Source organism: Pseudorasbora parva, chromosome 9 (assembly GCF_024679245.1).
Source record: "Pseudorasbora parva isolate DD20220531a chromosome 9, ASM2467924v1, whole genome shotgun sequence".
Classification (NCBI taxonomy): Eukaryota; Metazoa; Chordata; class Actinopteri; order Cypriniformes; family Gobionidae; genus Pseudorasbora; species Pseudorasbora parva.
The window spans coordinates 43,357,188-43,382,692 of record NC_090180.1 but is presented as its reverse complement, the minus strand read 5'-3'; the positions used below and the strand labels follow the sequence as shown (position 1 = coordinate 43,382,692).

The 25,505-nt window shown below is 36.6% G+C and overlaps 2 protein-coding genes across 2 annotated transcripts; both read right to left on the bottom strand.

Moving 5' to 3' along the window:
• Positions 1 to 1,393: 1,393 nt before the first annotated feature.
• Positions 1,394 to 13,583, bottom strand: LOC137089888 (uncharacterized). The gene is made up of 11 exons (XM_067453452.1): positions 13,484 to 13,583; positions 11,708 to 12,013; positions 11,174 to 11,434; positions 10,865 to 10,996; positions 10,156 to 10,196; positions 9,948 to 10,037; positions 6,368 to 6,488; positions 3,966 to 4,259; positions 3,407 to 3,667; positions 3,095 to 3,217; positions 1,394 to 1,775 (listed from the first exon to the last, which is right to left on the bottom strand). The coding sequence occupies exons 1-11, from the start codon at positions 13,548 to 13,550 to the stop codon at positions 1,699 to 1,701; spliced, it is 1,773 nt and encodes a 590-aa protein (XP_067309553.1). The 5' UTR covers positions 13,551 to 13,583; the 3' UTR covers positions 1,394 to 1,698.
• A 4,009-nt stretch (positions 13,584 to 17,592) lies between these two features.
• LOC137089211 (uncharacterized) lies at positions 17,593 to 24,518 on the bottom strand. The gene is made up of 4 exons (XM_067452732.1): positions 24,398 to 24,518; positions 22,701 to 23,111; positions 21,777 to 22,187; positions 17,593 to 19,583 (listed from the first exon to the last, which is right to left on the bottom strand). The coding sequence occupies exons 1-4, from the start codon at positions 24,496 to 24,498 to the stop codon at positions 19,262 to 19,264; spliced, it is 1,245 nt and encodes a 414-aa protein (XP_067308833.1). The 5' UTR covers positions 24,499 to 24,518; the 3' UTR covers positions 17,593 to 19,261.
• Positions 24,519 to 25,505: the final 987 nt, after the last annotated feature.

Below are 25,505 nucleotides of genomic sequence, written 5' to 3'. Positions count from 1 at the left end.
TGATGGACTCCATCTGTGTTTGATAATCTCAGAAGCTGATCTGGATGTATTTGACAAAAACGTAATTTTCTTAGCTTTTTTTTTCAAAACGCTATCAAACTTACCCATTTAAGAGTTGATAAAGAAAGGAATGCTTGTAGCTAGAATAAGCTAGCTTCTGTTTTTGTTTAAAAGCAGAGGGCCTGCTCTTTATTTTGATATATTGAATGCTCAGATATTCATAAAACTAAATATTCTATAGGCTATTACATTTTTGTGAAAAAAAAAACCCTAGTGGTGGCTGGCAACTTAAAAAAAAAACGCTGGTGGGGAAAGAGTTAAAGTTTCTCACAACAAACAGTTCGGCAATCGCTTAATAACAGTCATATGAGGAAAAGCACTGTTTCTTCTTTAAAAGGTTTTTTGTTTTTTTGTAGACAGCCTCAGTAATCACTCTTGTATGGTGTTGTGAAGTTTCTCAGCATTTTTTGAACATTGATCAGGTTATAGCAAAATGGAAGAATTCAGCGGTTCCTGCAGTGTGTGCACCATGGCCATACTTAGAAAGTATGTTTCAGTTTTCGGAAAAGATTAAAGGTTTGTTTTGTTGGCATACACTTGATGCATGTCTCATAACATTTTTTTTTAAAACATCTGGGAGAAAGAGAAGAGCAGACATATGGATGAATCCCTGAATACCCACCACCTTTCCCAACGGATGTAACACAAGCTATGGTCGACTGTAACAATTATTTGTTTGTAAAAAACAAACGACTGTAATCCGGAGAGAGAGAGAGAGAGAGAGAGAGAGAGAGAGAGAGAGAGAGAGAGAGAGAGAGAGAGAGAGAGAGAGAGAGAGAGAGAGAGAAGGGAAATTCCGTTTGCTCATTCTCCATGTGCTCCATTCTAGGTCGTACTAGTATGGCGTCATGGCTGTCGCTGGCCAATATGACAAAGGTCTTAAAGCTTTATGTCGCAGTGTTTCGAAATCGCTCATCACAACGGTGGTCCACAATCAGAACTGACATTCTGATGTCATTCTTCTGACATGTCATGACATTCTTTATGTCATCCAGAACTCACATAAAGGATGTCAGTTCTGATTGTGGACCGTTGTGGACTCAGAGCAGTGTAGCAGACTTAGGCCATTTGGTTAAGCCAAATGAGCAAAAATAGCTCATTTATTGTTCTTTTGTTTTCTTTTTGTACATTTTTTATTCATTTTAGTTATCTCCAACACTGTAAATATTTTTTCGCCTTCCAATAAAACACCATTTTTGGATTATACACCAACTTTTTATACAGCACGTCATTTCCTTTTTCTACTCCAACTGTTTGACCTCTACATCCACACATTGACCTGTGGGTCTGATTGAAACACTAAATTCAATAATTAAGAGGCGTGTGCCAATACTTTCATGCATAAAGTGTATTTTGTTTAAGAGAAAGCAGCAAACTAATTCAAACTGCATAAAAACCCTCAATGAAGAGTGAAGAGTGTGATTGCATGAAACTATATTAAAGTGACATGAGGGAATCAGAGAAGCACTCGCTCTGAACATCTGCAGTAACTGACTTGAGTTCATTCACAGCGGTAAGAGCATTTGTACACTTTCACACGAGTCAGTTATGAGTTCTTCAGAGTTAAATGAGGACGTTAAGCTCCGTTTGTGAGTCCAGTCGATCATCAAACTCTTTTTATCCAGTTGAGTCTGAGCTTTAACAGTCATGAGCAGATGAAGGTGTTTGGTGTCCTACTGTACGGTAGGCGACGGTGTCCGTATCTCCTGTCCTATCTGAAAAGAAGTAAAACAAACCTCAATGTAAAAAATTATGATTAATAAGTTGACAACGTGTTTCCAACCCATCAAAATGAGTTAAGCAATTTTTGAAGCCATAGTTACAGTGATCGATTGATTGATTGATTGATTGATTGATTGATTGATTGATTGATTGATTGATTGATTGATTTTTTGCATTTAGTTTGATTTCTGCCGTGTGTTCCTGCTCACAGAAGCTTTAAAGAAAACATGCAGCCATACCGCCTCACAGCAACATACGGAGTCCGCCCTCTTCCCACCCCCATTTTGTACACAGTGAACAGAATGTGCCTTTCGTTTTACTACGTTTAAACAATAAAGCGATCCTGGCTGGGAACGCATTCAGATCTACAGAATCCCATCTTTGGAATAAACAGAAAGCAAAATGGCTTGATTTTATATATGAAGGCAATCATGTCCCAGACAGAGTGGGCAAAAACTTGCTTGTGCGTGCCAAACATTTTTGGCCTGACTGCTTTTCAAATGTATGAATATGAAGTTGCATTTAAAGGATGGAGCTGTAGTTACACTGTAGCTCATTATCATTTAAAGAGACCTGCTCCAAAACCAAAACCTTTACTTGGTTTTGACCAAGCGGAAAACTCCTCCAGGGTCTCTCTTGAACATAACTAAATAAATTCATCAACTGGCCGCTAGAGACAACAACTAAGATGGCAACAATCAGCTTTAGGCTTCAAAAATTCTCTTTTGGAAACCTACGGGTGACGTCACGTTCTACATCCATATTCTTTTTCACAGTCTATGGTTAAGCAAAGGATGTTACAATTGCAGACATGTCAGTAAGACCCTAGAGAAACATAATATCTTAAGGAAAATGGGCATCCGATGTCACCTCAACATCATCGTAGTCTGTATCATCACTCTGTTTGACACCTGAGAGGTCAGAATGGAAGTTCACTGCACAGATTACAGGCGGAGTGGAAACATGATTCTTTGCTTTTGATCGCTGTCAGATGTGTGATTTCTCTCATGTATCAGAGCGACTGTTCTGGATTCATTAGACTGCTATTACTATAACAGACATCGTGTTGAGTTTCTTTGTAGAAATCTGTATCGATTCTAAAGAAACCTTAAAGTCTGTCTTAAAAAAAGTAAATATTGCAACATGTACAGTACGAAATTCATAGTATTGAGTTGATTTGTTGCCAACACTTACAACTGAGTGAAGTCAGAACACAAGTAATGATTTACAAAATAAAGAAATTGAATTTCCAATAATAATTTCCATATTCCATCACTCATTTTATATTTTAATTATTGAGAGATGAACATACCTTTATACTTCCAGCAACAGAAAAGGACCAAACCAGCAAACATTATCACTGCCACAACACTCAACACAATAAGGAGCACAGGCATGTGAGACGAACTGCCTGGGGTTGGAAGTCTCTCATTCTCTGGAAAGGAAAAGATGAAGAACTGCTGTAATCGGTTTATTCAAAATAAACTTTAGTCACTTAATTATCTACAGTTTATAAATAGTGTGCTACGTGCAATTTGTAAACCAAAAGCATTTTGTGAAAATAGTAGAGTAGATAATATTCACTGAATGAACGCACACGTCTTGAATAGAAGCAGATATTTACCTATAACACAGAGCTGTGTAATGTTTATTCTGTCTTTTTTCCAGCTAACTGGGTTTTTATGGTTACAGATGATGGATTCCTCACTGCAGTCCAGGGTGAGAGTGTTGATCTCACGTGATGTCACTTCCTCTGGAGAGCATCTGTTGTTCTGATAGCTGGAGTGAATCAGGAGGTCATGAGCTCTGCATGTGAAGTTCACAGTACAGGAGTCACCGCTGGACCAGTTTGAGTTTACAGTCAGGACAGGAGCCTCCACAGGGTCTGAAACACACATTTTGTTGTTGCAGTATCACATCAAATCATGAATTAAAGACAATGTGCCACAAACTAGTTTAAAGGGATAGTTCACCCAAAAATTCATCATTTAGACACGCTCAAGTTGTACCAAACCTATATAAATACATATACAGGTTTAGAATAACTTAAGGGTGAGTAAATGATGACAGAAGTTTCATTTTTGGGTGAACTCTTCCTTTAAATGTGCAAACTAAAAAAGTGAACAAATGACTTGTGATATATCTTTAATGCTGGAACATTACATCACAAAAAAGAGACTCACCTATAACAGATACTCTGTAATAAGTATCATATACCTCATGATCTCCTAGTGCTGTTAATCTATATTGTCCACTGTCTGTCTTCTGCACATTCTTCAGTGTGAGAGAGAAGGTTTCGGTGTTGAAATCCATCCTGTCCTTGTTAAAAGTGCCATATATTAGGATCGGTCCATGTGGTACATATGTAAGTATTTCAGATGTGTCTTTTATCCAAATCATTGTATATTGTTCCGCTGTCTGCATATCTAGTTGGACAGAATCTCCCGTCAGCACAAACACATGGATCTCACTGAACCCTGAGGAGAGACAAACAGTGTTCAGCAGCTTTTGGATTTAAATTTTACACCTCCATCTTACCATCATCAACTTACACTCACATTTGATTAAATAAAGTTAATAAGGAAATAAAAGCATTGTTTCCATTATTATTTCTTTCATCTGTTATCATCAGACATGCCACATTGCCACTTTGACAATTACAGTTAATCAGCTGAACAGTTTTTTGTTATGTATTAAAGGTGCACTATGTAGTATTTTTGCAGTAAAATATCAAAAAACCACTAGGCAAGTGTAATATATTTTGTTCAGTTGAGTACCTACAATATCACAAATGTTTCCTATTATATGTAAATTGTGAGAAAATTGCTATTTTAACTAAGGACCGGGACGTCTCAGCATAGTTTGAGGGAGTCGCCTGTCAATCGCGTCATATCTGCGCTACCCTCGGTTTTATTCTACAGAAGCGCTTTTCTCTTAGCAGTGTGAACATGTCACAACAGCACCAAGCGAACACACAGAGTAACGTCATAACATAATTTTAAACACACTTAAATGTATCTAATATGATAAAGTTGCTTTACCTTATTATCATGACCGGAAATGCGTGCGCCCGGCGACTGTGTCCCGTCCCGTCTGTTTGTATAACAATCGCTCAAGTGGCTGTGCTCAGCTCCACAACACTCGGTCCTGCTCTGCTTCATACTACAGTAACGTTAATAACCGCATCCATGAACATGATTTCTGCCCGAGTCCTATTTTCCACCGGCTGTGAGGTGAAGACCACATGTCCCAAGATACTGCGCTCACACTTGGCGTCATCAAACTACACCTTTGTTTAGAATAGGCGCCCTCCAGTGGACGGAAAGTTGCATAGTGCACCTTTAACACCAGTGTTGGGTAAATTACTGTTAGTTAATTATTCACTAGCTACTACATCTTCAACGGTGTAATTAGATTAATGTACTAATTACACACTCTTTAAAGTATTGCATTACTTATTACTGAGTCCCATATCAACGTTGACTTAACAATAGCCTATATAGATTAGACATGAAACTACTCTTTAAATTCATTCAAATATGAAATAATATGTAATTGCATAAATTATTCTTGAACCTACCAAAGCATGTATGCTAAAGGGTGAAGGTGATATTAAAAAATATAGGCTATATTTTAATATTACATTTTAAATCCACTATTGTTTTATACATAATTGTTCAGTCTGTAAAGTATTTAAAGCAATTACATCAGAAGTAAACTAAGTCTTCTGTCATTAAATTACGTAAGAAAAAAAAAGTAATCTAAAAGTAGCTAAATTTGAAACAAATTAATCTAATGTTAGAAATGAACCACTCTTGCTTTCTGGTGCCTTAATTAGTTTCTCATCAGGAGCTTTTTTTCTTTTCTTGAAACAACTGCAGGGGAATACAGAGACATTTGAATGTATAGCCTAAAACAAATACAAATTCTGCATCTTAGATCACAAATCAATCATATTTCTATTACATTCAGTATCCTTTTCAACAGCTAGATTCTCATCAGGAGCAGATGCCGTTCATGAGTTGCAGACTGAATGTGCGTCATTGCTTACGCATGAGTGCCCACTACTGGCGGAGCCTTTGCTATTGTGCAAGTCAATGACGGAATCCACTAAGGAGTTGATTTTATTATTCACTTTTCCCTTACAAAATTATTAAATGCAGCATTCTACATGTAAATATAGGGGTATTTTGGTTATTTAAAATATTAAAACATATATATTGAATTCTTGAAACCAAGAATTAGCATTTTAACTAGTGAAAATGTAATTGTTTATATCAATAATTCATAACCTGTGAATTAATAAAAGTCAAAACGGCTTGCCATAGACTTCTGTACTAATTCACATTTTTTGCACATGGAGATTCAATACAGAACACACTTTTTTCATGTGTACTTAGTTAATTTACGATAGAACTGATGCACTTATTTCTTTTGACAACTAATATAGAAAGTTAAACATTCACTGGTCGCTGCCCCCGCTGCCCCTGCCTGGCTGAACATACTTTATACGTCATTAAAGACAAAGCACTCGAAAACAAGATATTTCCGTTATTTATACACATTTAATAACTGAGTGTATTACCTGTGTTACAGATGAGGAGAAGGATGAAGGACGCAAGCAGATGATCGGCTGCCATTGTAGCAAACATTAAGATGGCTGTTGTCTGAAGTTGTTCAGTGTTGCCAGATTGATCCGACGACCTCTAGCTCATAAGCTCACCAAAATCCGCCCACTCAAAGAAAAACCCACCCAAAACTTTAACTGACAAAATAATGTTATAAAGTCATATTGCCATACCAATCAATTTTGATAGGTAACATTTTATTGCCTTAAAACAAAAAATGATGACAAAAAAAATAATAATAATAAAAAAATCATAGGAAAACAGATAAAAACAGGGCTAATACATAAGAGAAAATTAGCAAATATGACTAAAATGACACGAAGGAAACTGTAAAAAAAACAATGAAGAAATTAACAAATGACCTCAAGTCTTGAAAAACCAATTTTAAAATGTCAACAGTAAGAATAAGGCAAATTAATTGCAAAAAAGTGCCCATTTGGCATTTCACACACATTAATGCACACATCAAAATGTGTCATTCATTCATTGATACATATTGTAAGATAATCTGACAAAAAACAAACAACAACAACGTGCTTAGCTTTGTGTTGTGTTTTATCTTCAGACAGAACTCGAGTATGTCTTTTGTGAAGTAGCCTACATGCTCATGAGTAGAATATAACACACTTAGCACAGTCAAAAGTGACACATTGTTTATTCAAACCTCTGAGATGGCCACAAAGCATTTCACAGCATATCACCACACCCACACAGGTATACACAACTGAATAAAACCAATTTTAAGAGCAACCATGGAAAAATACGTCATAACACAAGGAAGTAACACTTGAATATACACAGCTATAAGTTAGTACGCTAAAAACCTCAGTCAAGAATGAGTGCGTCTGCCTGCTGATCGCTGATTGGTTAAAAGTGCACGCTCGTCACACTGTAAAAAAATATTGTTGGTTTAACTTAAAATAGTAAATAACCTGTTTGCCTTAAAATCTTGAGTTTATTGAAATTAAACATTTTAGTTGAAACACTGAAGGAGATTGGTTTAATAAATATAAACTTAAAATATTATTGTATCTGAACCGCATAAAAATTGATAAATCATGAAATTAGCACAATTTGGCATATTTCACTGCATCATCACAAATAAAACACACAATTTCCCAATATGCTTACAAAATCTTATAAACATAATATTTGAATAAAGATTATCGATTTTGTTTATTGTATTAACTCACATTTTTAATTTCAATAAACTCAAAATTAAGGCAACCAGGTAACTTATTTTTAAAATAATTCTTTTTACAGTGGTATCCTTGGCTTGTAGTTGTCTTAACTCTTTTGATTAAGTAGCTTATTAAATTATTTTTTCACATAGTTTTACATACTGCCTTAAAGGTGGGGTAAGTGCGTTCTGGTAACCGTTGTTAATATTTCAAATCACCAAAACAAACACGCCCTTACCCCCAAAAGGGTCTCGCCCTATTGTGATAGTGCCGCCCCACACATACGTAACCCAGGCAACGACTGGGGCAGAATCTGTGTGTTACAGATCTAATATTCAATGAAAAAGTCACCCCTTCCATCACAAAAACACAAACCGTTCTCATGACCAACTCGATAGTACACGAGCACGATAGTCTAACTAACAACATATTACAGTCAGACCGGATAGGGGTTTGTAAGGCCGCCCGAATCGTCCCAATGGAGGCCAACGATCGGCGGGTGAAGGTCGCTGCGCGTTCGGTCTTTTCAGCGGGGAAAAGGGGATTTTATTCCAATTCCTCGTTATCTGACTCCATTTCCTCATAATTTAGAATTTGGGTTAGAATGCCAATTGGTTATTTGGTCATTCATTTTTAATAGTTTACGTACACATTTAATTATTCCGTTTAACCCTTTGTTGAAATTATACCCAACCTGAATAATTCCAGAGCAAGTCAGAATCAATCAAAGTGTAACAATTTATTTAACAGTCAGGTAAATGTATAAAGCCAATTACATAGTCAATTCAAAGGTAATCCATATATAACACCAAATACTCTGAAGTAAAGAATGAAATATATACCTGACTTCTGGAAACTACATAATGCTGGCTATCTTGAGACATCCAGCATTACGGGCTGACCGGTTTAAAGTGTCAAGCCCTGAGCTCTTTGCAACATTCCCTTAAATACCCAGAAACAAATGTACAAACTCTTTGAAGTGTAAACAAGTTCACAATGGGAATTTGCATTGATCAAGACTTGTATTGATCCAAAGGCCAAATGGCTGAAAGCCACACCCACCAAACTAAGACAAGATATCTTTAAACTCTTAAAACATTGATTATCTTTTGGTTAACTTCTGTGGAGTTGAGATATTTGTACCAGTCGCACTGAAACATTTCAAATGATATCAAACACATATAATACTGTATCGTGTGGATTGACATTGTAATATAGAGATTTTGTGTGTATTTTCAGGTGATCTCAGCATGAGACAGGGAAGGAATTGGGGGAGACGGGGTATATAGGGAAAGATGTAGATTAGCTGATACTGAGGTGAGACTTGCGTCTCCAGTGGTGTGTGAGGGACAGTTCAGATGTTAATTTCCTTTATTTTCTCAGAGTCCTTGTTCTTCATTCAGACATTTCGGCATATACTAGTTTTTTCAGTCTTACAGGTTATATAAATTAAAAGAGGAAACAAACATATATTAGCAATATAGTATCTTACTTGTCGGACACATTTTGTGAGCTGACGATTGAAACAGTGATGAGATTTAGATGCTCCATACGGTGTGGGAATTAATACGGTGTGTTTATCATCGCTGAAGTGAGCCACAATACGATTGCAAATGGACAAACAAGCGAACATGACACACGCGCATAGTCAAGCAAAAGCCAGAAAATAACGTTATTAGTTCTCGGCTAATGTCCGTCCTGTGTGACTGTGTGACTTGTGTTTTGAATAGTGACGTGCACTGAGCCTCTCTTCTTACAATCAATAGTAGACACGCCCCTTACGCTGATTGGCTACAAGTTTGTTATTCCACTCGGCCCGTGTCCTTTTTCTAAAACGCTTTTGAAATAACACTTACCCCACCTTTAAACTTGCATTATTTGAAAATATGTATTTGAAAACAGATATGCTAACAGATAACAGAAAACAGATACATTAAAAGTGTTCATTAAATACCTGCCTATATATGATCTCTGAGAGATCTCGAATTTCATCAAAAGTATATGCACGCGAAAATGAGTTTGGGCGTACACATTCCACGACATTGCACACTCGTACTATTTATACACATTTAGATGTGATCGGGTTGATATTAAAGTGACATGAGGGAATCAGAGAAGAACTCATTCATAACATCTGCAGTAACTGACTGAAGTTCATTCTCAACAGTGATACAGGAATACAGGAAGTGTTCTGTCATGAAGAGGAGAAAAAACACAAAAAGTAGCTGAAAAGTTTTGGACATTGCTTAGTGTAGCATGAGCTAGAATAGATAGGGAATAGATTTTTTTTAGGAACCTCTGTTTGTGAGTCCAGTCGATCATCAAACTCTTTTTATCCAGTTGAGTCTGAGCTTTAACAGTCATGAGCAGATGAAGGTGTTTGGTGTCCTACTGTACGGTAGGCGACGGTGGTCCAGGTATCTCCTGTCATCTTCTGTATCAGAATCTGAACAATCAATAAATCAAACCATCACAGAATGTGAAACAGTTAATATTCAGTATTGGGTCACATGACATTTATTATCTGTGACGTCTGCAGGAATGAACAGGCATTTGAATCTCACCTCAACATCATCGTAGTCTGTATCATCACTCTGTTTGACACCTGAGAGGTCAGAAAGGAAGTTCACTGCGATGTGGAAACGTTTCTTTGCTTTTATTCACAGTCAGATGTTTGATTTCTCTCATGTATCAGACTGTCTAAAAGTTTAATATTGACCAGTCTTCTGGATTCACTAGACAGCTCTTACTAATAATAAAAAAGACACATTTGGACTCTTTTATCAGGACCCATCGGAATCACTTTTTAATGCACAGGTTCCCCTTTAGTGTCATGTTTTGATGTGCAGGGTACTCTATTGCTTTCAGTAAGAAACCTTTGGTGTCAATACACAGACACGATGGACATGATTTTGCAATAAATAACCTGTGACTGTAACATTTTTTTGCCTGTTAAGTATTTATATTGTTGAAAAGAGGTTAGGTTTAGGCTTGGGTTAGGTATAAATATAAATATTTATACAATTATTTCTACTTTTATAAATACATGCAAAGAATTAAATGCTGATCTGATTCATAAAGCAAACAACTGAAAGCAATGGCGTTTCCTGCACATCGAAAAATGCACCAAACTTTGATTGGTGAATACAATTTTTTGGTTGTACAATAATCCCACATCGCTTGATGTTCTTAAATCTTTGTTTTCAGTTCCAAAGAAACTACTCCAGGTATGAATGTGAGATCCGTTGTTCAGTATTTGTGAGATGGACATACCTTTATTGTTCTTGCAGCAACAGTAAAGGAGTAAACCAGAAAACACGATCACTCCCACTGCAATCATTATCACAGTAATGAGCACAATGTTATGAAGGGATGAACCATGTTGGATTATTTGTATTTCATTCTCTGGAAAGCAAGAGATGAAGAACAGCATGAATCAGCCCATTCATAGTAAAAACTGTACAGTAATAATTTTTAAAAATGCAACACTGAATAGTAAACCAAAAGCAGTTTGATTTGTGAGAAAAAGACAAGTAGATTAGGCTGTGTGCTCACAACAATAGAACAGAAGCAGATATTTACCTATAACACAGAGCTGTTTGATGTTTATTCTGTCTTTTTTCCAGCTAACTGGGTTTTTATGGTTACAGATGATGGATTCCTCACTGCAGTCCAGGGTGAGAGTGTTGATCTCACGTGATGTCACTTCCTCTGGAGAGCATCTGTTGTTCTGATAGCTGGAGTGAATCAGGAGGCCATGAGCTCTGCATGTGAAGTTCACAGTACAGGAGTCACCGCTGGACCAGTCTGAGTTTACAGTCCGGACAGGAGCCTCCACAGGGTCTGAAACACACATTTACTCCAAGATCAAAATCACACTCACAGTTTAACAGCCCAGTGATTCTAAAAAGCTTTAAACAATCATATTTTATTTGTACATTTATCTGTATTATTTATTTTGCCCTTGCTGATGGAAGGAAATTGACTATTTGCTTAAAATTCTGATTAATTAAAAAAGTGTCACAACCTTAAATATGCACACTATATAAAAGTGAGAAATTAAACACAATTACTCTTATGCAGGAACACATTAAATCACACATAACTGAGACTCACCTATAACAGATACTCTGTATGTAACAATAAATGTATCTGATTCTCCACTAGTTCTTGCTGTGTAGAGTCCACTGTCGTTCTTCTGCATGTTCTTCAGTGTGAGAGAGAAGGTTTTATCATTGAAATCCACTCTGTCCTTGTGGTAGGAAGAGTGAGTATTTACTTTAGTTCCACTATATCTAACTATATTCTCTGATTTATCATTTGTCCAGTATAAAATGTCAAACTCTGGTAGTTCCTGTGTCTGTGTATCCAGCTGAACAGAATCTCCCGTCTTCACAAAGACAGAGATCTCAGCACTGAACCCTGAGGAGAGACAGAGATACTGTTTTGTGATGCTCTGTGGTCAAATCTTAATAAACATATCCCAAAAAATAAAAATCTCTAATGGTGTCTGTCGGGGCCGGCCCTGACCAATTTGCTGCCCTAGGCAAGATTTTACTTGGTGCCCCTTGTATCAAGGTTTTTATATGTTGGTTGTTTTTATAATTAAAAAACAAAACAAACACACACACGTCTGGTTCACTATCTTTGTGGGAACTCTCCATAGACGTAATGGTTTTTATACTGTACAAACCGTATTTTCTATCCCCCTACACTGCCCCCCCCCCCCCCACACACACACACACACACACAGCCCCTAAACCTACCCATCACAGGAAACATTCTGCATTTTTACTTTCTAAAAAAAAAAAACTCAACCTGTATGATTTATAAGCCTTTTGAAAAGTGGGGTGATTACTATCAGCTAAAAGTGATTACTATCAGCTATTACTATCCTTATGGGGACATTTGGTCCCCACAATATAAACAAGGACACACACACACACACATACAAAAATGTGTGTATAAGTATATCCTCCACTAAACTATGCATGCTCATCTTTTCACCATGAATTAAACTTTTTAAGAAATGTTTATATTTAGTGTGCATTTTATTTTATTTTTTTTTAGCTATTTTAGATAACCCTGTGTATAAATATCATTACTAATTACAGAAAATAATTTTTACAAACGCCATATATCCCCTTACAATTGCACAACTAAGTAAAAACATTAGGCTATTAAAAAAAATTATATATGTTTATAAACAATTGACATGATTTTTTTTTCTAATTCTAATCACCCAGAACAGTTGCTTACATAAAGTTTAAGATAAAAATAACTGGAATTAATTAGCAAACATTCATATTTAGATAATGCATTTAGATAAACTGTTCATTCATTTCATCACTTTACCTCTGTCTTTATCCCCTTATTCCTTATCTTTCCTGCATCAGAGGGCTTCGGTCTTTTTGACACATTGGCCATAAAAAATTAGGCAACTTTCCAACTTTCACTGGCGCGAGCGAACCAGCACATTCCTGTCTACATTAGATGCGCGAGAGGCGACGCAACAACACATTCCCAAATTCCCAAGGTTAAACTGATCGCGCGTTCAATATCGGACACACTAGGCAGGAGGAGATTGATGCGGCGGTCTGGGAAGAGTCTGGGAATTTGTTTAAGGTTTTTTTTGGTAATATTTCGAATTAATATTAATAAAAAGTAGCAGTAATAAAACCGGAAAAATCACTCATTTTGGCGACCCTAGCATTTGCCTATTCCGCCTTATGCCACGGGCCGGCCATGGTGTCTGTAAAAAGATTTATATTTGTTTTTCAGTCCAGAAATTATTACACATCCAGTCTAGATCAGACTGAATATCCTGCTTTATACAATTGTATTAAAAAACAAGACATTTTAATTATTTATGTACTTAACTAAGTGCATTACCTTTGTTATAGATGAGGAGAAGGATGAAGAATGAAAGCAGATGATCTACTGCCATTGTAACAAACATTAAGATGGCTGAAGTTGTCTTAAAACAGGAAGTTGAATACATTGAAATGACACTCATGTAGCCTCCTTATAAGCTCTCACCACAAACAGCTCAGTTCAGCATTCTCTAAATAACAGTCAGATGAGGAAAAGCAGTTTCACATGATCCCTATAACCTATTCCTCCATATTGTCGAGATTAAAAACTATGAAAATTGAACAGGCCAAGGTAAACAGAATAAATACGGAAAAAGAAAGCTCATACATGCATGTTGTGAATAGTATTCGTTATATTATTAATAGCACAAGTTCTTGATGTACTGTATATATGATGTCTGGATGAGCAATCACTGTTAATGCACACTTTACATTAATATTATTATGTAATAATATCAGATTAACTCTTCGAATGTGTGTGCATTAACTTGAATGGGATAAATGCAGAGGACAAATTCAGAGTATGGATTGCAATACTTGGCCTTCACTTCAATTCACTTGAGCCAGGCCTAACATAAGTCTATGGTATTACATAAGCACATTCATACTTGTATTAGTTTATATGAAGATAATGAATTACTAAATACTAACTATATATTTTAATTATTTTCCAAATATTCCAATTCCAAACACACTTTGCAGACATAAGCAAAGAAGTTATTTAAAGTTAGGGGGAAGAAATTCTCTCAATATAGAGGACATGTTGACTAAATTACTATGAGGAACAAGTGACAGTGCCTCCAGCTGCAACCAGCCATGTTGGGCAGTAATAAAGTACATGAAACAATCAGATTATAATTTCATCTTTGTGTTAATAAAGACAGATGACTACTTAGATCGAAGACAGTATGATATCCTGCCTCAGTTTATCACAAATGAGAGGGCAGGGCACAACCAAACACTTTTTGACTTTCTCAGTTTATGTAAACACTTGGGGTTGAAAATAAATGTTTCACCCATGTGTTTGTTTCATCCACACATCTAGCATGATTATGTGGTTTTGTTTACAGTTTATACTTTTTTTCTTGATATATCTCGAAAGAATGGAAGTGAAATGTGACAACATGCCCCATGGGTGAGCTACATCATAACATGACCAAATGACAGCTTAAAATGTTACCTGATCTAATCTCAGAAATATAAAAGACGAACTAAAATATTTTGTGAATCAAATAGTTATTAAACTTATCATATAAAAAATAATGCAATTTTTTAATCATTAAAATTAAACATTTTTTTGTTTAAAAACAACAACAACACAATCACAAAACAGAAATAAAGCATAGTTCAGAACATAATGATAATTAATAATTTCTGAACACTGACTCTCAGTCCTTATCACCCTTTTCTCATGGTTTCTCAATAAAATTCCTTGAAAGGATAGAATAGGATATATTTCTCTAATAAGGTCCCTGCACATTTAAACCCGGCTTGTGTCTTTTCTTTTTAGATCAGAATTAAAGAACTAGCTCAACTGTTAAATAACAGATATAAGATTAAAATAATATCAGATGTCTAATTTTATGAAAGATGAGATGAAAAATTAACTTTAGTAAGAAATTTACTTTTTGTTATGGATACATCTTTCAAAGATTGTTTTAATTTTGGCACATTTTTTTCTCTATGTAGTGTTAATATGGCAACTAGTAAATACACCAAGTTTGGTGGCATGTGTGTAAAGATTTAAACCATGTGTGTGTTACAACTAACCTCGCCCTGCATTAGGTTGTGGATTAGGTTCAGCACCCTATACTTCTGCTATAAAATAAGCTAAAAAGCTAAAATAAGCTTCTCATTTCCACAGTAGTCCACAGTAGTACTATCCCAGCTAGCAAAAACATGGTCATGTTTTGCTAACATTCCCATCAAGTTAACACTTAAAAGTTAAAAACATCATATTTTTCAAATGTTTAAAAAAGGTGTTTTTTCTTGGCTATGCAAATGTTATAGGTGCACTATGTAAATTTTTTAAAAAGTAAAATATCCAAAAACCACTAGGTCAGTGGTATATATTTTGTTCAGTTGAGTTAACCTAAAAATGTTTCCAACTTTTTGTAAACTGTGAAAAAAAATTGCTATTTTAACAAGGAACCTGGACGTCTGAGAGTCGCCTATCAATTGTGTCATATCTGCGTTACCTTTGGTTTCCTCTGTTTTATTTGGCAGAAACGCTTCACTCTTAGCAGCGTGAACGTGTCACAGCAGCCACTGAGCAAACGCACAGAGTGACGTCAGAACATCATTTTAAACCAGTAAAAGAAATGGACAGAGCGACCCCATTGACGTCAACGGCGAAATAATGAAGTCAACCTAGGGGCACTCACTTCCTGATGGCTGAGCGAACTGCGCAGGCTCAGACTGAGCTTGACGACGTAGATGTGACGTGAGCCTCCTGTCGGACAGCTGTAGGTCTTCTAGTAGTTGTGGAAAGTGAAATCTGAATCACGTTGTTTAAATATTTTCTCCCGTTGCTTTTGGCTCACTATGGGCTTCTCCCCATTCTTCCCCCTTGACTTTATCAGACTTTATGTCTCCACATCCCCCAGACTGTCTCATAGACAGTAAAAGATTGCCTGCGAGCGTCTCCTCAGGTCTATACGGTAATTTCTCAACTGTGCGACAGAGTCGCGTTGGTTATGATGCAATCGTTAGCCTATTTTTACAAAAACAGCTTCTGCGGGGCGATAGTGTAAGATACAAGGTAACGGAGACTTTTATGCATTGTCGTGTTTCTTTAGAAATAAACAATGGACAAATGGAGTCTTTAAACGCCTCTGATGTAAAGTTATTCACTGTCAAAGTGACTCAAAAATGAATGGGAGTCAATGGGATGCTAACAGCAGGTGATGGCTTGGTTAGCAATGGCAGCCCCTAGGGGTGGAGCGCTTTCCGAGCGCTAGATTACCCCCTTGTTTTAAACACACTCAGATGTATGCAATAAGATAAACAGTTGTGTTACCTCATATTCATGACCGGAAAAGCGAAAATGGAGCCGATGACTGTGGCATAATAAAAGTCCTGCTGCTCACAAGCTATGTTGCGTTCATCTTATTAACAATCACTCCAGCGGCCTTGCTCAGCTCCTCAAAACTCAGCCCTGCTCTACTTCATACTACTGTAACGTCAATAATCTCATCCATGAGGATGATTTTTGCCCGAGTCCTATCCCAATTCTTTTTCACCGGCTGTGAGGTGAAGACCACATGTCTCAAGATTCTGCGCTCAAACTTAATGTCATCAAACTACGCTTTTGTTTTGAATAGGCGCCCTCTAGCAGACGGAAAAGTTATATAGTTCACCTTTAAGGGAGCATTCAATTTGATTGTTTTGCAAACATTCTGAAACAAGATGTAGCATTTAAAGGTGCTACATGTGTGCAAGCTTTTGACTGTGCTAAAGCATAAAAATACCATCATGTTTACAGATATTTAGGGAACATGAAAAAAAAAACTATTGCCACAGCCAGTTACAGTGCATACTGCGTACATGGCCATTTTGCCCAATAGTATTTCGACGCCACAGGTTGCCAATTGATGGAAAACCAGTGGACAAGAGGTCAGAGATCACAGATTCTACTTGACCTAAAAAGCCTCGGCATCCATTTAAAAATCTCTATGAACGGGAGCACATTAAAGCGTGGATAAATCAACTCAACTTACAGTGTGCGAGTCTCCTTGCCTTTCATTGTCAGCAGCTTAAAAAAAAAAGTAAGTCCAACTTACTAAAACGTTTAACAAAAAAGCTAGAGCTAGATTGAGTAATGTTTTTTTTGTTTTTTGTTTTTTATGTTTTGAGAATATTATTAAAGGCCAAGTTACTGAATTAACTTTTTATTAACATTACTTGAAGAATGTTTGTCCATTATTTTGAGAGAATCTTGCCAGAAGGTTATGGAAGTTCTGAGAATGTTCCCTATTAGCTGAGACTAGACAGAAAGCATACATTACATTGAAAGAATGTGACAAAAATGACACAACCCATGCTAATTTTCCCCCCCAATTATACGTGAGTTCCAGGACCATTAGTTTTGTATTAATTTTAATTCATTCACTGTGTTAATGAGTTTAACGCAGTAAATGTGTTGAAAATGTTAACATAGATGTGTAAAAGATGTAAAAACATGAAACATTACCACATTATGTACTATCCTTGGGTACACACATCGTATTAAAAATATCTAAAATCATAAACAAAACATAAGCATTTGACCTGATGTTCTTGAGCATGCGGTGTGTTTAACACAGTCAGGTTGAAATGTGGGTGCAAAAATCCATTAAAACTCGTTGCCATTGTGCTATTGCCTTGTGGGCAAGTGAGAAATGGTAAATAAAGCAACATGATAAAAATATTAAAATGAATTGATTTTAGTTTCAATTCCTTTTACATTCTCCAAGGTATAACATTAACATATTTCAATACTCCATGTAGGACGTTTCTGTACATAAATGATCCAGGCCGTGTCTGGATCCGATGGTGGACCTGCGCCTGGACATGTCCAGCACATCCCTAAAGTGTCTGCTGAGACCGTGTCTATTAGTGTCTCCTCTGAATTTGCCTCACGGACACACAATCCACAATAAACCCGTCTCTGGCGTGACGACTCCAATCTTTCGAATATTCCTATTCAATAATTGTTTACTCAAAACACCATCATAAATAAACCCGTCTCTGGCGCGATGACTCCGATCCTTCAAATATTAATATTTTTGTGTAATCGACACTTCATCCTCAATAAACTTGTCTCTTGCGTGATAGCTCAAACTTTCTAATATTCTAATCTAATATGATTTCTGACCTGTACTGTTGCCAGAATAATAATCATACACTGTTTGTTAATAGGCCAGAGGAGAACTGGCACCCCGGCTGAGTCTGGTTTCTCCCAAGGTTTATTTTTCTCCATCATGCCCTGATGGAGTTTTGGTTTCTTGCCACTGTCGCCTTTGACTTGGCTTGCTCAGTTGGGGAAACTAATATTTCGATGCAAGTTATTCAACTAAAAATCCAAATAAAATTAATTTATTAGGTCTTAATTAAACTATAATACTGATCTACCAACATTGTCGCTATATGATAAATCAAAATAAGCTGATAACTTCACCTTTTTCTCCAGAACGACTGTACAGCCAAATCTAATTTTGTTGCAATATTGTCCTGTTTAACACTGTGAAGCTACTTTGAAACAATCGCCATTGTAAAAGCGCTATATAAATAAAGTTGACTTGACTTGACAAAATGAAAAGTCAAAAGTGGCTGTTTATCTTCCGGTCAAAAATAAAATCCAATGCAGAATATAACAATAGAATATTAACCAGTCAAAAAGAAAAAGTGTGGAATATTCCGTTTAAAAAAAAATAAAAAATTTTTTGAAAGGAGTCTCTCATTCTCAAAGCTTACAGCAAAAAAAGCACAGCAAAAACAGCAATTTTGTGAAACATTATTACAATTTAAAATAACTGTTTTCTATGTTAATATATTGTAACATATAATTTATTCCTGTGATCAAAGCTGAATTTTCAGTATCATTATTTCAGTCTTCAGTATCACACGGTCCTTTAGAAATCATTCTGATATGATGATTTACTGCTCAAGAAACATCTCTTATCTTTATGAATGGCTGTACTCCATTTTTTCCACAGCATAGCAGAGTAAATGTGACCATAAAAATACTCTTCAAAAAGGCAACACAACCCCTTTCCACCTCTGGAAATAAATTAACTTCTCCAAAATTGGTTCCTGTTCAGAACTTGACTGACAACAGGAGCTCTGTCAGAGAGACCATGGGGTTCTTGGTCACCTCTCTGTCTAAGGCTTTTCCCCCCTGATCGCTCAGTTTGACCGGCCGGCCAGCTCTAGGAAGAGTCGTGGTGGTTCCAAACTTCTTCCATTTACGGATGATGGAGGCCACTGTGCTCATTGGGACATTCAATGCTGCAGAAATTTTTCTGTACCCTTCCCCAGATCTGTGCCTCGATACAATCCCGTCTCGGAGGTCTACAGACAATTCCTTGGACTTTATGGACTTCTTGGACTTCAAGGCTTGGTTTGTGGTCTGACATGCACTGTTAATGTAAAAATAAAAACTAAAGTTGCTTAGAATGATAGATTTGGTATGAACTAATGATTTACTGCAGTGCTTTCCCGGTGAAAAAAAGTATACATTCAATACCCTATTCAAATGAATATTACAAATATACCGACAATAACTGCATAATCTTTAAATACATAAAAAGTTTATTAGCATCATACTTTCACAAAACAACTTAATAGACTTTAAAATAATTGTATTTTAGTTTTTTGTCTAAAAATATATTTTAGAAAAATATACTTAAAATTAAAGTTTTTTTTTACAAGTGTACTCATTTGAACATTACTTTAAAATATCTTTTTTTTTTTATTATATTTTAAACTGTATACTCAAAATTGTCATTTTAGCAATACCCTAAAAGTACAGTGAGTACGGAAAGTATTCAGACCCCCTTACATTTTTCACTCTTTGTTATATTGCAACCATTTGCTAAAATCATTTAAGTTCATTTTTTTCTCATTAATGTACACACAGCACCCTAGCCTGACAAGCCAGACCCACATCAAGATGTTTGGTCTGGAAACTCACCATAGACAGGGCTCAATCCGAGGGTGGGATAAACGGTTGTCTTTCAAACTCCCTCTGCACCTGATAGGAGAGCGCTACACCAACCAGAGCAACGAAGGTGAAACAGAGCTTGTTGATAGATTAAACATTCGCCGTATCCGGTCGGCTAAACTCCGAACACATCTTCCCTTTTTAAGAATGACTTCAGTGCCGTTCTTTGTTCTTTTCTCAGAGAAAAGCTGAACTCCAAGTCTTCCAGAGTCGCGGTCAGAGCTGATTCGAAAGACCGCCGCCGTTCGCCAGTTTCTGTGTTAACTAGAAGCACGCAAACGCAACTCGGCAGTCGTCATTATGGCCCCACCCACCGACTCTATACACAATGTGATTGGGCCGTCCAGATTTTGAGGAACACAGCTCAGAATGGTATTGAGAGTGCCTAGACGACACTTGCAGGCAAATTAAATTTGCTGCCGCTAGGGTGCGTCTAGATTTCTAGGCTAACAGCACCCCATATCGACAGAAAAACACAGAATTGTTGACACTTTTGCAGATTTATTAAAAAGAAAGAGATGGAGAATGTTGTAGAAAGTCAACCATCACTGCAGCCCTCCACCAGTCGGGGCTTTATGGCAGAGTGGCCCGACAGAAGCCTCTCCTCAGTGCAAGACACATGAAAGTTTGCTAAAAAAAACACCTGAAGGACTCCAAGATGGTGAGAAATAAGATTCTCTGGTCTGATGAGAACAATATTGAACTTTTTGGCCTTAATTCTAAGAGTTATGTGTGGAGAAAAATATCACCGGTCCAATACAGTCCCAACAGTAAGCATGGTGGTGGCAGCATCATGCTGTGGGGGTGTTTTTCAGCTGCAGGGACAGGACGGTTGCAATCAAGGGAAAGAGGAATGCGGCCAAGTACAGGGATATCCTGGACGAAATCTTTCTCCAGTGTTCAAGACCTCAGACTGGGCCGAAAGTACATCTTCCAACAAGACAATGACCCTAAGCACACAGCTAAAATAACGAAAGAGTGGCTTCACAACAACTCTGTGACTGTTCTTGAATGGCCCAGCCAGAGCCCTGACTTAAATCCAATGGAGCATCTCTGGAGAGACCTGAAAATGGCTGTCCACCAACGTTTACTATCCAACCTGACAGAACTGGAGAGGATCTGTAAGGAGGAATGGCAGCAGAGGATCCCCAAATCCAGTGTGAAAAACTTGTGGTATCTTTCCCAAAAAGACTCATGGCTGTATTAGATCAAAAGGGTGCTTCTACTAAATACTGAGCAAAGGGTCTGAATACGTAGGACCATGTGATATTTCAGTTTGTATTTTTTAATAAATCTGCAAAAATGTCAACAATTCTGTGTTTTTCTGTCAATATGGGGTGCTGTGCATACATTAATAAGGAAAAAAATTACCTTAAATGATTTTAGCAAATGGCTCCAATATAAGAAAGAGTGAATTTTAAGGGGGTCTGAATACTTTCCGTACCCACTGTATATTTTAAAAATACATTATTTAATATCCTGAAGTTAAAGCATATTTTAAGTAAAAATTGAGTGTCATTTTGAAGTTTATTTATTCATGCTTGGAATTGATTTTATTATTTTATTCACTTCATTTACTTTCAGAAGGTATGACAAACGTATGACTTACGCGTTGTGCATCATGTGACTTTTCCTGAAGAGTGGCTTCTGTCCGGCCACTCTATCACATTGGCCTGATTGGTGGAGTGCTGTACTGGATGGCTTTTCTTTCTCCACAGAGAAACACCGGAGCTCTGTCAGAGAGACCATCGGGTTCTTGGTCACCTCTCTGTCTAATGCCTTTCCCCCCGGATCGCTCAGTTTGACCGGCCGGCCAGCTCTAGGAAGGGTCGTGGTGGTTCCAAACTTCTTCCATTTAAGGATAATGGAGGCTATTGTGCTCACTGGGACATTCAATGCTGTAGAAATCTTTTTGTACCCTTCCCCAGATCTGTGCCTCGATACAATCCTATCTCGGAGGTCAACAGACAATTCCTTCGTCTTCATGGACTTCAAGGCTTGGTTTGTGGTCTGACATGCACTGTTAATGCAAAAATAAAAACCAAAGTTGCTTAGAATTCTTTATTTGGTATGAAATAATTATTTACTGCAGTGCTTCCCCGTGAAAAAAAAAGTGTTCTTTATTGTATTTTAAATATATTCCCTTTTCAACAGAAAACTGCAAATAACATTTTTTACCATCTTTGAATATATAAAAATTATATTAGCATACTATTTTAACAATACAACTTTTAACACTTTAAAATAATTGTATTTTAGTATATTTTCTAAAAATTAAATTTGTGTACTTTTTAAAGTCTACTCATTTGAACATTACTTTAAAATACAAAGTATATTTTAAACTGTATGCTCAAAATTGCAATTGTAACAATAATTCACTGAAAGTATATTTAAAAAATAAATGAATATCCTGAAGGTATAGTATATTTAAAGTTAAATTTGAGTTAAATTTTTAAGTTTACTCATGCTTGGAATCCACTTCATTAATTTAGTGCATATTACTTTCAGAGAGTGTTAAAAACGTATGACTCACGCGTTGTGCATCATTTGCCTTTTCCTGAAGAGTGGCTTTTGTCCGGCCACTCTATCACATTGGCCTGATTGGTGGAGTGCTGTACTGGATGGCTCTTCTCTCTCCACAGAAAAACGCTGGAGCTCTGTCAGAGAGACCATGGGGTTCTTGGTCACCTCTCTGTCTAAGGCCTTTCCCCCCGGATCGCTCAGTTTGACCGGCCGGCCAGCTCTAGGAAGAGTCCTAGTGGTTCCAAACTTCTTCCATTTACGGATGATGGAGGCCACTGTGCTCATTGGGACATTCAATGCTGCAGAAATTTTTCTGTACCCTTCCCCAGATCTGTGCCTCGATACAATCCCATCTCGGAGGTCTACAGACAATTCCTTGGACTTTATGGACTTTGAGGCTTGGTTTGGGCTCTGACATGCACTGTTAATGTAAAAATAAAAAACTAAAGTTGCTTAGAATGCTTGAATTGCTATGAATTAATGATTTACCGCAATGCTTCCCTGGTAAAAAAAGGTGTTTTTTACTGTATTTCAAATATATTAGCTTTTCATTAAAAATATTGTAAATATACTATTAGCATCATATTTTCACAATACAACTTTTGACACACTTGTATTGTAGTATAATTTTATTTTACATTTTAATATATATATATATATATATATATATATATATATATATATATATATATATATATATATATATATATATATATATATATATATATATATATATATAAGGGGTGCCACTGCAGACCGGGAACACCCCACAAGAGCTGCAGTTTTGGAGATGCTCTGACCCCATTGTCTAGCAATTACAATTTGGCCCTTGTCAAACTTGCTCATTTTTCCTGCTTCTAACACATCAGCTTTGAGGACAAAATGTTTGCTTGCTGCCTATGCCTAATATATCACACCCAACCACTATCAGGTGCCGTAATGAAAAGATGATCAGTGTTATACACTATGATCGGCGTATACTTATAACACAAATAAAGTACACTTTAATATCACTAAGCATGTAATCATTCCTACACAGGCATAAAAGTATACTTGAAGTTGTTCCAAATTAGCACATAAAAGTACACTGAATAAATACACTTAAAGTTATGCTTTAATACAATTTAATTACAAATATAGTTAGAGCAAAATTAGTTGTTACAAAACAGCACACATATGAAGTATACTGATATTTCGCATAGCCTACTTTTTTCCACCAGGGCTAAACGTTAATTTACCTGAATAATAATCTGGTGAGAATGAACATAGAAACTGGTCCATCTTCTGATTGGTTAATTTGCTGTACGACATACATAATTTATACCGTAACATAGCATGCCTGCACCGCTAACGTTACTCATTTCAGCAAACTTTAAAATCTACAACTACTTTAGACACAATCAATTTGTTAGACAATTTTAATATGCTTAGTTGACATTTTGTGAATTGCTAATCAAGTAATGTTAACTCTAAAGGTGCGGTCACACATTTACTATTGCTTGGCGAAATCCAATAAATTCTTAAAGGAAATCGTGTGAAAGTGGGGAAAAAAATAATATGTCGATTCCTTCAGCAACGTGCACTATATTGACAATGGGCATTCACCATAAACCGCACTTTTAACCCAGTATAAATAAAAGCAGCGGAAAATATTTTTTTTGGAAATAAATAACTTAAATAAAAAATGACATTTCAAGCATAGATTACCTCAAGAATCTTGATAGCTGCCACCGCCGTGAATCGGCGCGAATCGTCTCCTCCTCCCTGGTAAAAGTATGTTTTTCAGGAGCACTTTTGACGCGAGGCATAACTTGATGATATGGTATAATATGTTTTATTTACAACAATATAGAAGTAAAAACGAAATGGCAAATCGCTGTCAGCCTGGGCTAACTCGATTCAGTGCAGCCACAACCCTACAATGTTGCCAGATTTGGGGTGCGTATCAATCAGGTCTCTAGGTCATCATGAATCAGTATAGTGTACATGAATGTGGGCGACTCCCTGGTTAGTGCCCTGACTACTGAACTAACGTTAAGCTGATTGAGACGAAATCTGGGTCTTCTTCTTAGTTTTATATGGGGGGTTGCAACCGTGATTTATCAGATGCATACCGCCACCTATCGTACGAGCATGGATTATGGTTCGGTGAAACCGGTGAAACTAGGCTACTATAATAATAATAACAACAGTTAAAATACACACACACACACACACACACACACACACACACACACACACACACACACACACACACACACACACACACACACACACACACACACACACACACACACACACATCTATAATAATTCCCCGTGCCTGATCAATTTCTTTAATATTTCCGTCCATCATTATCCACCTGTCCTGCAATTTCTTCATCAATTATTTTTTGATAATGTCTTAGCTTCTCCTTTACCAAAGGGAGTATTTATAACAACACTTAGCTGGTTGATTTTATTTGCCATTTTGTCTGCTCTCACATTCCCTTTTATATAACATGAGCAGGTATAACCCTACAGTATAATCGACATCCTCTCTAACGTGTAAACTGACAACTGAGGTAATCTTTTTCCAATATGCTTGGGCCCATCTATATCTAAATAACTGTAGGCCTAATACACTTATGTCAAGGGTTTCACCCTAGTTTCATTATATTTTAATCTACCTCAGTTCTGGAAACAAGCAAATAGGGATACCATAGACTGTAAAAAATATTACTAATAGCAGTAACGTTAGGAAAATTAAAACAAATAATCCATGTTTCCATGTTCATGGAAGTAAAGCTGACTAATCTTCTTGCATTAGGGCAATA

What these genes read in the sequence shown, in the direction of transcription:
- LOC137089888 (XM_067453452.1), bottom strand. Translation starts at nt 13,550, where the DNA reads ATGTTTGTTACAATGGCAGTAGATCATCTGCTTTCATTCTTCATCCTT. An exon ending in ATACAGAGTATCTGTTATAG is followed by an intron (nt 11,435 to 11,707) that starts GTGAGTCTCAGT and finishes TGTGTGTTTCAG; the next exon opens with ACCCTGTGGAGGCTCCTGTC. An exon ending in TTGCTGCAAGAACAATAAAG is followed by an intron (nt 10,197 to 10,864) that starts GTATGTCCATCT and finishes CTGACCTCTCAG; the next exon opens with GTGTCAAACAGAGTGATGAT.
- LOC137089211 (XM_067452732.1), bottom strand. Translation starts at nt 24,498, where the DNA reads ATGCCTCGCGTCAAAAGTGCTCCTGAAAAACATACTTTTACCAGGGAG. An exon ending in AGGCAAATGATGCACAACGC is followed by an intron (nt 22,188 to 22,700) that starts GTGAGTCATACG and finishes TTGCATTAACAG; the next exon opens with TGCATGTCAGACCACAAACC. An exon ending in AGTCACATGATGCACAACGC is followed by an intron (nt 19,584 to 21,776) that starts GTAAGTCATACG and finishes TTACATTAACAG; the next exon opens with TGCATGTCAGACCACAAACC.